The sequence below is a fragment of the Semicossyphus pulcher genome, unplaced genomic scaffold (genome assembly GCF_022749685.1).
Source record: "Semicossyphus pulcher isolate SPU_LCO1_2020_fin unplaced genomic scaffold, fSemPul1.0.p SCAF_25, whole genome shotgun sequence".
In the NCBI taxonomy this organism is placed as follows: domain Eukaryota; kingdom Metazoa; phylum Chordata; class Actinopteri; order Labriformes; family Labridae; genus Semicossyphus; species Semicossyphus pulcher.
In genome coordinates, this window is record NW_027211699.1 from 3,937,592 (window position 1) to 3,950,563 (window position 12,972).

The 12,972-nt window shown below is 41.7% G+C and overlaps 1 protein-coding gene across 1 annotated transcript in view; it reads right to left on the reverse strand.

Annotated features, from left to right (window-relative positions):
• grapa (GRB2 related adaptor protein a) overlaps positions 1-12,972 on the reverse strand; it is a 34,934-nt gene that overhangs the window by 5,548 nt on the left and 16,414 nt on the right. Inside the window, exon 4 of the mRNA XM_069676218.1 lies at positions 8,203-8,371. Within this exon, the coding sequence (XP_069532319.1) occupies positions 8,203-8,371 (169 nt within the window). The remainder of the gene's footprint in view (positions 1-8,202; positions 8,372-12,972) is intronic.

Below are 12,972 nucleotides of genomic sequence, written 5' to 3' on the forward strand. Positions count from 1 at the left end.
CTGGTAGAAAAGACCTTAAGGGTGAAAATTTTGTCTTTTCTTGTACAACCCTTAAATGGTGCGACTGTAGCGGCTCCCTGAAATTTGATGTCCTGCCATGAAACAGGAAGTTGCTGTAACTCACACATACAGTGTCTAATGTACCCCAAACTTTACATGTTTGAAAACAGTCCCTTCCTCAACACGTTTATATGCCAACATTACGTTTTTGTCATAGCGCCACCTCCTGGTAAGGCTTGTATGATAAGCCTGGCTCAATTATCATAAAAAATACACAGTGTGGTCTATATTTAATGTAGTGTCCAAAACACATGACAGTTCAGAGCTGTGTGGACAGCTCTGTGTTGGATAAAGACATCACGGCTGCAGCACAACCGGCAACTGTGCGATGTGCATAATTAACAAGGTTAGAAGGAAAGAGAGCGGTGAGTTACGAAATAACTTGGCAGGAATAGGAATAATGTATGAGGGGAGAAAAGGTTTACTGTATCTTGCCATTTAGTCGTCCTGTTATCGTCTCATCTGTGAGTGAAACCTTAATGGAGACTCTGTTGTACTATAGCGTGTGGAGAGACACATTCAGTGAGAGACAATCAGTGGGTGTTGGAGCTTTGTTGAAGCCCTGCAGATACGAGACCCGCTGAGCATGATTTTATATAAAATGACAGTATAAAAGTCAGTTTGGATCAAGCTAAATTTAGAGTGTCGAATGTGTTGGAGGCAGGATGGAGATCTTGTCTGTTCTCTTTGTTCTGCTGCCTCGTTTTATTAAAATTAAAGCCTAAATTAGCACCACAAGTTGTATACTTAGATATGAGAGAATAAAATACTTCTTTCAGTTTTCAGTTTTGACAGACATTGTGTTCGCTTAATATTTGAGATGCTTGCTCTATTTGTGTTGTTAAAATAGACGATGGAATACATCCAGTTTTTCAAATTAAGACTCTCATTGTAACAGCTGAAGAATAAACAAGGCGACAGACATTAAGGTATGACTAAGCCACTATGATGTGAGGTGGAGTGACAGATAAACACAGCACCTTTAGGATGCATGGCTTCCTCAGCTATGGGCCTTTAAAGCCACACTATGACCAGCTTGAGTGATAATGATAATCAACAAAAACTTTCTTTAGTTTATTATTGAAATACATAAATCCACAGCTTCCATATGGACTACATTATAATGTCATATAAGTCAGTATTATGTTCAGTCCTAGAATGGTCACTCAGGTTTGTTAGACTAACTGCAGGGATGAAAGTTGAATATATTGATGCATCTTTTATGTCAGTTGGCTGATATGAAATAATCATATTTGCAGCCCAATAACACATCTTCTAGGACTGTACACTCATGTATGTAAACAAGGCCCACCTAGCATGCAACCCTCATTAGTGTTGATATTAATATAAAACAGCAAGGTGACCTACAAGCTCAGCATTCAGACCTGGGGCAAAGAAACACTGAGCGAGTATTGTACACGACTCAGCCCTGATTAAACTTATATGAATATTCCAGATACATGAACAGAGTCATGGTCTCTATATGGGACCGACCTTGGGCTCATAACATTGTAGGATAAGGTATTATAAAATATGAACATTAAATAAGACGAGTTGCATAATGTGTTTCAAACCAGAAAGTATACATGCATAACTACTGGCTGCAATCTTTCTTTAATGCACTTTTTAACGACAATATGTTTTGTATTGATTTTTTAAAACATACATACAGGATGTTAAGTGTCTATCATTATTAGTGTTGTTAATATCATTGCAGCACGTTCTCATCCTGGCTTGTTAAAAACCAACCTTTTGTCACACCCCTTTTGCATGTCATACAGATGCATATGCTAGGATCTTTTTTTGTACCATTTCAACACAGCGTGAAATTGTCTGCTTGGTTACATTCAGGTATAAAAACTCGGTTAAGGTGAGAAAAAACATCATGGTGGAAGTTAAAACAATAACACATCTACTTTTGGTCTCCTTGCTAGAAGGCCTGTGTTGTTTGGTCGGAGGTAAGATGCTCAGGGCAGTAACCAAACATCTTTATTTGACGACCTTACCATTGCTAAAAGTTATTATATCTGTGTAACATGCATTGTATTAATGTATGATGATTTTTTTTTTATTTCTTTCCCACTTTCTTTCTCATCCCAACCATTTGAGTCAGCTGGCCGCCCACCCTGATACTAGTTGTGTTCAAGATTCCTGCCTGTTAAAGGAATTTTATCCCTGCTGCTGTCGCCAACTTCCTGCTAATGGTGGAATTTCCGGGTGCCTGTAAATAGTATGTTTCGCCCTTTTTACACTGCGGTTCCGCCCCAGTGCCTAACGAACGTCCTGTTGCGCCACCTTTGCCATTTTACGTTGAACCAATCCACGCCGGCGTAAAGCCGCTCCAGTGTTTTTACATTGCGTTCCGGCGCTGGCGTGCGTCATGTAAAGAAAGAGCGCGACATAAACACACATGCTGCTGATGACGCATAACAGAAGGCGTAACATTCCCACCTCAAACTTGCAGTGTAAAAGGTGCTTTAAAATGTACCATATAAATATATAACTAAACTTGACTTACTGTAATGTAATGCTGAGCAGCCACATCCTAAACACTAGAGATGCACGCTTGTGAACAGCAGTTATGAAGATGTGGGTGGTGTAGTGGAGTGAACATGTTCTCCCTTTGTTAAAAAGAAACAGCTATTTAAAGATGTTATTAAAGGTAACTGAAGGGGCACCAATGAATGCTAATTAGCATTTTAATTGGTGCGTTTTTCCATAACTATTGTAATTATGTTACTATTAAGCGGAGTACATGGCAGCAGCAGAGGATGAACTAGTGTATGAGTGTTACACAGACCTGCTGTTGTTCTAAATGTATGTTAAAGAGATTTAGATTGTGACAGTATTTAGGTCACACAGTTTTCCGTTCTCCCGCAGGACAACTGACGTTACCTCCAGTCTAACTACCATCAGAACGCCCCGAAGCTACATTCCTAACTTACACCTGCTCCAGCTGCAGATGATAGAATATACCGTGCAACATCCCCAGTGATTTACAACATGCACCAAACTGACTTTGTTAGAAGCTGCTTTGTGAAACTAAAACCTATATTTAGGATCAAAACCTGTCGTCTCATCTGAGAGTCTCCTGCTCCACCAGGCGACATACTGCAGCAGTCAAACTGTCGCTGAATAAATGAAGATTAGGAGAAAAATCAGCCCTAGATTTTATAGCAATCACCCAATCTGAGGTACAGAATTGAGTTTAAGAAAGAAAAGGCTCCCTCACGCTTAAAGAGAGGTTTTATAAAGAGAGGGGTAATCTGAAGATTTATCGAGGCAAAGCTTGCACGTCACAAAGATCAATAAATGTGAATCATCTTCAAAGAACAAAAGATTCACACACTTTATTCTTTTAGCTGCAAACTTATTCAACTGTGCATTCATTTTTATGTCCTTTAAGATGCATGAGAGGACTCCAGGCAATGCATCTAAAACTTACTATGAGCTCTTTCTTTAAGGTTTTTACAGAGACGTACACTATGCTACTGCAATGATTGGGTTCAAGTGTTCTGACTGGAAGCAGAATAAAGATAAGACAGGATGGACAAGTGATAAAAGCACAATAGACCACCTTGCCAGAATATGAATACAAACTCGAAACTACAATAAAACACCTTCTGGACAATTTAACAAGCATAGAAAGATGTAGGCGCGTGTGTGTAAGTGTGTTATTTTTTCTCTTTCAGTTTAGTTCTTTTAGCAGCACTGACTCACCGGCCACTGAACCTTTAATATTACCACCAAGCCAGCCTTTGCTGCACCTGTAGGCCTGCACCTTTATGCTTTCCTTGCATCTTCCCTACTTTTTATTGACTTGCATGTTATGCAGTGGGCTGATAGAAGTTCAAGTTGGATTTCCCAGCAAAAAGAACCAGAGGAGTCAAAAAAAATGGATCCAATCTGCAGGATGAGTTGCTTTGGGCTGCTGCTTTCGAAAGAAGGATATAAAAATGCATGTTTACCCATTAAAGTGGCCAAACACTTTAAATACACTGCAAACACCTGCAACTGTAATCTCATCTCATCCACGGCCCAAACAGTTTCCATTTGAAGAAACAGGCTGCAAATTCAGAAACGATGCAAATTCAAAAACGCACCGCAAAAGCCCGAAACAAGTGCATTAACGTCAAACGTGCTGCAAATACAGAATTGATGCAAAGTCATAAACACACAAACCCAGACTGCAAGGGGGTGTTGACTGCAAATCCAGTCAACACAACTGAAGTGCTCCAGGCCTGTAGGGGGCGCTCGGTGTAACAAGCTCCTGTGCTAGTTGAGGAGTGAGTGCTCAGAGGCCGACACAGGGCAGAGTTAGCTGATTGTAGCGCTAGCTGCACGGCTAACTTAGATCTGTAGGTAGGGAAAGCAACACTTAACTCTTGCTCTTAACTTTTAAACCGAGTGCCCCTACAGGGCTGGACGGTGCTGTCGTTGCATGTGTTTTGGACTTTTTGAATTGACATCGTTTATGAATTTGCAGCCTGTTTCTTCTAATGGAAACTGTTGCAGTGCGATTGCCCTTGTAGGCCACTGTAGCTCTCAAGCCACTTTCCCACTGGTCAAAAAACCTGCTAACACCCGGCTTTTTTGCTTAATGGGAACATTACAATCGGCATTCAGACCCGGGTCAAATGACTCTGCAGTAGACCCAGGTAATTATTGCCATGGCATAATTCCGATCGGTATTGATGGGAACACCAAACCTGTGTCAACAAGCTAATCTCCGTGCTTTCCAGTGCGATGCTATGCGCCGTCTGTAACTTCTGCGACTCCTTGTCATCTCTCTCCATCTCCAACTGAGCAGCGCTCGAACATCGTTACTAATTTGTTGGCGCAGAGTTTGTCAAACAGACTATAAAGACCTAACCAGCGTAACAATTTCACTGTTTACTAACTCTGTTTCGGGCGCGTTTGTGACATCAGACGGTGACGCAGCAGAAAAGAGACCGACAGGAGTATACTCCACTTGCAATGGGAAAACAAACAATCTGTATTTATAAGTTGGTCTGAAAAACCTGCGTCAACACGCTAAATTTAGGTGGGAAAGGGGTATTAGAAAGGAACGAACCTTATTGTTGCTTGACATGTGATCAAAATCAATATGAAATAGGTACAACTAGAGGAGAGCTGAAGTACCTGAGTGATGACTGGTTACAGCACAGATAGAGAAACATCACTAATGAGTGATGTGACCTTAATATAACATGTCACATCCTGTTAGTCATTGAGCACGCTTGGGAGCGGGAAATGAGATAAGTGCAATACACTCAGGATATTAACTTAAGAGCAAATATAGAATATATGACTTCATTATTAGAGGGAAATGTTAAAAATTCATTGGTTATGAGAATTAGAGTATGTTCCCTTTACTCTAATGTCGTTACAGCTCTCGTGTAGGAATGTGCATGAGATTAATGTCACTGTAAAAGGAGTTATATCTGCGGTACACTGGAAAACGTTTAAATACTTTTAAAACACTTTTAAAGACTGGGAATCTTGCAGGGTCACTAGTTACAAGACTACAACTAGATACACAGCTGTCCTTGTGTGTGCAGTGATTTGCCTTATCTGCTGTGACTGAGGCTGTAATGTTGGTCGGGTCATGCATTAGGAGCAAGTCAAGTTCCTTCTCTGTTATTGTTACCTGGTCTGTTGTTTGTGTGAGAGCATGTACGGGTTGTTCACAATGCTCACATCGTTGCACTCCACTATTACCAAGAGCCAAGACCAAAAGAGGTCCGACAATATTAAACTGGTTGGATTTTATTGGAACATCAAAACAACACAACTCCAGCTAAACTCTGTCAACAATGGAAATCTGTCTGTTTCCTGCCTGTCTTTCAGATGCAGTTATTTAAGTCAGGACCAAATTGGTTGATCAAAAGACCAACTGACCAAAATAGCAATATTGCCATCTGTGGAGCCGCGAGCTAGCTATATAAAGCTCACTGCCTCCTAATCTCTATAAACAGATCCTGCATACTAGTACAGAGTCTGGAGTCGAGGGACAAGATTTTTGGTGTTTGAAGCCATGTGGTTTCAGTTTGTATGCGGGAAAAATAGATTTAGCTACTCCAAGATTTAGCTACTTTTTTACCTACTCCAAGATTTAGCCACCCCTAGATTTAGTTGCTACTCCAAGTTTTAGCTACTCCAAGTTCTAGCAACTTTGTAGCTACTTTTTAGCTACTTTCTAACTACTTTTCTAGCTACTCCTAGACTTTTCTAGCCACTTTTTTCGCTACTTTTTAGCTACTCCAAGACTTGGCTACTTTCTAGCTACTTTTCAGCTACTTTTCTAGCCACTTTTCTAGCTACTGTCTAGCTACTCCAAGACTTAGCTTCTTTCTCGCTACTTTCTAGCTAATTTTTTTTTTTACCAAGATTTAGCTACTACTCAAATGATTTAGCTACTTTTTTTAGCTACTGCAAGATTTGGATACTTTTTTTTCATTAAGCTATTGCTCCAAACATAAAAGTAAGAGAAGCATGAACCATGGTCCATACTGCAATCGCTGAAAATAACAACAATTTAGCTTTTTTATTCTTTATAAACCGATATCTGCATAGAAGTGCAGCTAACAATGCGTTCTTTTAAGCTGTCTCTCAACACAGACTTCAGTCTTGTGTCTCAAGTTAATATCGGACTGTAAACAATGATCAGAAAAGAAAGTCTAGGTCACCCAAAAAATGTGCCCTTGTTCCAAGAGGCTATATTAACGTCAGAGGGTAAATGGACTGAGATTAGATAGCACTTTTCTAGTCTTCAAACTACTCAAAGCTGCTTTTACACTACATGTCACGTTCACGTATTCACACACTTATTCATATACTGATGGCAATGACCTTAGTGCCAATTTCCAATCAGGCCCTATGCATTCATTTACTTTTGCAATTTGGGGTGCAGTGTCTTGCCCAAGGACACTTAGACATGTGACTGTGAATCAGTCAGGGACTGAACCCCCAACCTGCTGACTGAGAAACGACCGACCCAGGGTGCCCAGCGGACTCAGAGACTGACTGCCTCTAGATAATGTTAATGTTAAAACAACTCTCTTGATCCTTACGTTGGATTTTTAATCTTCCCTTAAATCAAACATGCTCTCTGTGTGGCAGCTTTTCTTACCCTACCATGACTTTAATTGCTCTCAATGATTGATGCTGCATGTTCAGCTCCATTATGACTGGTGGTCTACGCTCTCAGGTGCCAGGCTTTAGGAGTGATTATGATGTGGTGGGTATAAAAGCACGCTGCTGCTGTTACAGTAGTGATGTGAACATGTTGACATGTCAGGATGGCTGTAGATCACATCGCTCTGTGGGCGACCGAGTTTGCCTGCGGCGCAGCTTGCCTGCCACTCCCAAGAATACTTAACATGTTATGTGATCCTGCTGGCGTAATGACTTCACAATCGCAGGAACGACAGCTTCTCCCCTGGTGACATCATCATGGGAACTAGCTTTCATATGTCCCACCAAACCTGATTGAAAGTTCAGAGAAGACGCTGAAATTTGAGAAACGCCTTTGGGTGTTGTCCTGCCACAGCTTTATCTTTAACTTCCAGTTTATTTATTTTCTCAACTAACTAACTTTTAGCATGTAATGCTATTTCACCTTTTCAAATTAAAAGCAGGATTAGCTAATAAGAATAAAAACCTCAACCTGACTCACCAGGTGTCTGAAAGATAAATGGAAACTAGACTGAAAACAAACTAAAGAGAAGTTCTGTCATAACTTGATATGTACCAACTTAATCATGACCGATGTAATTAATTTCCCTTTTTAAATCAGTGTCTGCGGCGCTCACTCCCTCTGGCTTGGTGTCTGAAATGACTGATTTGGTTCTGGTCCAAACCGGCGGCAGTCTTGTGATCTTTTACGAGCCGCACCTCGACGTCAAACTCGGTCGCTACAGTCACAGCGGCCGACATTTCACCAACATACGGGCTGTTCCCATAGCAGTCAGCTGGTTATGTTTGAAAAAACGCAACAGACAGAAATATAACAGAAATATGCTTTTTTGTGCTTTTTGTAAGGTCTCATCAGATGCTTAATAAAAGCTGTGATTGCTTAAAAAGAAGGCGAGGCAGACGCAAACTGACCAGAACAGATGTATATTGGGGTCACATGCTCACCCTAGCGAAGTGCTCAGGGTCCCTCAGGAAGACGGTCCTCTCCTTTGCGATGCTGTTGCTGTGGTAGAACTCCACGAGCTCGTTCAGAGAGGAGAAGAGCTCGTCCCACACGTAGTACTGAGCACAGCGGTCCTGCAGCACCTTGAAGTGCTGAACGTGGTCCCCGTAACTGCAAAATGAACAGAGAAAGAAATATAAAACCATGTTTCATCGTAAGGTATGTTAATATCTTTTTTGTGATCATGTTGGATTAAGTACATTTCTACCATAGCATCAACCATTCATCCATCCATCCATCCTTATCTATACCACTTATCCTGTTCAGGGTCGCAAGGGGGCTGGAGTCAAGCCCAGCTGCCCATGGGAGAGGGGCGGGGTTCACATGATCGCCAGTCAATCACAGGGCTGACACAGAGAGACAGGCACTCACTCCCACGGGCAATTTAGAGTCACCATTCACCTACTGTAACAAGCATATTCTTTGGACTGTGGAGGAAGCCGGAGTACCCGGAGGGAACCCACGCATGCAACATGTAAACTCCTTGCCAATACCCAATACCACCTTTTAGGCAGTCTTGGAGGCCGATACCGATACTGGTATCAGTATTGGAACAACCCTACTTGAGAGCATGTTCACAATAGTTTGCAATATTTAAAAATGACAGACAGAAGAACATTATCTGGTCCTGTCATAAAGCGTTCCTGTCTTCACATCACAAACTGCTTTCTGCATACAAATGTTTGGAGCAGCTTTGGGTTGAGACCAACAGCGTGGTCCTCTAAGCCGCCAATTTAACTCAACAGCTGTCAGCTGTTGGGGCTGGCATGCAGTCAGTGCTGTGCGGTTCATTTGTCTCTAAAGAGTTATTTTACTTTATTTCAATTACATAAGATCTTTTTTTTTTTTTTTTACCATGAACAGAAAACCATTGAAAAACCTGGCAAAACATGGGGTGAGACAGCACGAAGAGAGACAAAAGAGTACAAGAGCAGAGGAAAAAAGTGCATACTTTCTCCACATTTATGAATAGAAATTCAATCAGTCAATAATAATAATAATAAATAATAGAGATTGAAGGCAACAACTAGTGGAGTCTTTTTTTAGTCATATGCTGGAGTTAAACAAGCAGACATTACCCATCAGCCACAACATTATGACCACCTGCCTAATATTGTGTAGGTCCCCCTTTTGCCAACAAAACAGCCCTGACTTGTCGAGACATAGACTCTACTAGACCTCTGAAGGTGTGCTGAGGTATCTGGCACCAAGACGTTAGCAGCAGATCCTTTGAGTCCTTTAACTTGCGAAGTGGGGCCTCCATGGATCGGACTTGTTTGTCCAGCACATCCCACAGATGCTCGATTGGATTGCGATCCGGGGAATTTGGCGGCCAAGTCAACACCTTGAACTCGTCGTGTTCCTCAAACCATTCCTAAAGCTTTTCTACAGTGTGGCAGGGCGCATTATCCTGCTGGAAGAGGCCACTGCCATTAGGGAATACCGTTCCCTAACAATGTTTAGGTAGGTGGTACGTGTCAAAGTAACATCCACATGAATGGCAGGATCCAGCAGACCCATTGCCCAATGCATCACACTGCCTCCACTGGCTTGCCTTCTTACCATAGTGCAACCTGGTGCTTCAACAGGTTAGCCTTGCACAAGCAACTGACCATCCACATGATGTCAAAGATTCATTTGTTTAGAGATCATTTCCTGGAGTTCTACTGTCAGTCCTGAGTTTGGTTTTTAGTGTTTCCTGTTTTATTTTGTAGTTCTGGTCCCATGTCTTGTTTTACTTCCTGCCTTTGTGTGTTTCCCACCTTTTAGATTGTGTTCCCAGCCCTCATTGTGTTCACCTGTGTTAATTGGTCTGACCTGTCTCTGATTATCCCCAGTGTATATAGTCTTTGTCTTCCCCTTTGAGTTTGCCAGTTCATTGTTGTCCTTCCTCCTGAAGCTTTGTTCATGTTTCCAGGGTGGATTTTCTTGTGGCTCCATGTGTTTCCCAATTCCGTTGGATTTTTGGTTGTACCTTTTTTTGTTGGATTTTGTAACCTGGACTCTCTCTACTCAGTAAGACTTTAGTTTGGCCTTTTTGTTGAATTAATACCATTGTCTGCACCTGGGTCCTTTACCTTTTTGTTTAAAACCCAAATCCTGTCGGTGGTGGATAGGGGTCAGCATGGGCACCCTGATCGGTCTGCGACCAGCCTTCGTTCACCACACGCATCGATGAGCCGGTTCACTGGTTTTCCTTCCTTGGGTCACTTTTGGTAGGTACTGACCACTGCAGACCGGGAACACCCCACAAGAGCTGCAGTTGTGGAGATGATCTGACCCAGTCATGTAGCCATCAAATTGGCCATTGGCCCTTGTCAAAGTCGCTCGCATCCTTACGCTTGCCCAATTTTCCTGCTTTAAACACTTTTAGGACAAAATGTTCACTTGCTGCCTAACATCGAGAGATAATCGATGTTATTCACTTCACCTGTCAGTGGTCATAATGCTACGGCTGATTGTACACCAACAACAAATGGAAGTCACTATGGGCCTCTGGGATTCAATACTAAGCAAATGTCAAACAAACGTGATTGATACCAATTAGTTTTACTTTGAAAATAAAACATTTTCACACAGTGTAATTAATCAGGCAAAAATATGTTACACAGGTTTGTACTTCATCTGTGAGAATCTGATATTTTGGTGATGAAAATAGATTATTGTAGTAGAGGATTAATAAAATAGAGCCAATGGCACAAACAAAAATAGCCACAGTGTTGGAGTTGTTGCCTGCGATTAAAGACTTTTGGCCGGTATTCGTTGGCAATCATACCTGCTTCCCTCGTCCAGCTCCGTGCTAGTTGCTAAGTAACTTGCCAGCTTATCTTTAGATATCTGGACATCTCACCGTGATCGTACTGTTATATAACTGCATGTAATATGCAGTGGAAGCCAATACAACACCTCCATGTTCTTTAACACATCACAGAAGAAGGTGCATGTGTGTATAAGGCTTACATCTTTTGCTATTCTTGCTCTGGAATAACACAGTATAGCACTCAAACTCCTCCTTTATCTAGTCGGACTGGCACTGCTCCAAGCTGGGAAGGTAAATAAGCATCAGCTTGTTTCAGTCAGTCTTTTTTTTTTCGTTCAGACGCAGAGTTCTCGGAACAAGCCGGGCTGACTCCCTGATGACTGCATGGCATTCAGCTCCACCTCCACCCTGCCCTTGTTTCTCCATCGTCTCTGTTTCACCCCGCGTGTCCTCATTTCTCCCCTCTCACCCTGAGTGATGCTCCAAATAATGTAATGAAGTGTAAAAAATAGAGGGATGCTTTTTTTTGTTACTTATTTTTAGATTACAACTGTACTGCAGCTCTGATATGTGTCTCTCTTTGGCATTGCCTTTGCGTCTGTGTTGCTCTCTCTCTTCTGTTTTATCTGACTTCTATCTAACTTTTCCCGTCTTATCTGCTCTTCCTCGTCTCCTTTTGATTCAGCCCTTACCCTCCGCTGACTCACACAAAAGTATGATGCCACTGTGAATTGAATGATCCCTGTCAGCCCCCACACATCTGCTGCACCCTACTGGTTGGGTTTAAGTACTGCCACCTGTTGTGCAGCTGTTTAAGAAAGATCTGAAGCTTAATCCAAAAGGGATTGGTGAGAGTTCTTGAAAGGTGTTTAACAGACATGTTTGAGAAAGAAGCTGTGTCCTTACCAGCTCAGGAAACGCACAACAAAAGAAAGCATACAGAACAAATAGAAGCAGTAAAAAGCGAAGTGGGTGGTGGAGATTAAAGACAGGATGTAAACAAGACAAGGACTTTACCTATAGTGGAAACACACTTATGTAACATAGAAACAACAAGCACTAACACATGGGAAAAGGAAACAAAACATCATTTACATTGTGGTGTAGCTTGTTGACCTCATTAGGTCTACACGTCCTGCACCTGCTATGTTATGTAACAATGCATTTCACTTCTAAAGTTTTAAGGCGACATGTTTATTCTGAGTTTTAGGCCTCTTTCCTGTCAGAGAAATCCATTTCATCCAGTCGCTTTCAAATGATTGACATGAAGCAGAGGGTAGCATGATGCGTGCAGCCACACACAAAACCTCTGAAGTGCAAATTTTAATGTATCTGTTGAGCATGGTTTGAGACATGAGGGAAACTATGATGTGAAATATTTCATCTTGAATTCTGCAAATCATTTCTATGCGTTGTGTCAGCAGAAGCGCCTGCAACTGTGACAGTCAAAACAATCTATACAGAAAAAAAAAAAGATTTTGCTTCTTCGTACAGCTGACCAGAATGGCTTCAAATATTCATGTAGCAACTCTTGAACCATAACATCACATCTTCACACTCAATTTGCCCTCCAGTGAAAAACGCTGCTACTTGTCGAGCAGTAAAAGGCAAACAAAGCTGATGCACTTTGAGACCACATTTAAATACTGTGGGACAATTACAGGAAACTACTACAATATAAATGACAACCTTGTAAACACTGCTGCCATCTCAGCAGCATCACACTGAACACCAGGAGCAGCGCCAGGGAATTGTGACTGGGGGAGCTATAGGACTGAATTGTTTGTAGCAGGTGCTAACGGTTTTTGACGCTACAACCTATAACATAATATACCTAAAGAATGAACAGACTCAATTAACCTTGGTATATAAATGACATGCACGTTACTAAATGTACGAGGCAAGCACAATTAATTCTGTTGGTAAAGCAGAGTGAGCCCACAGTGTTCCC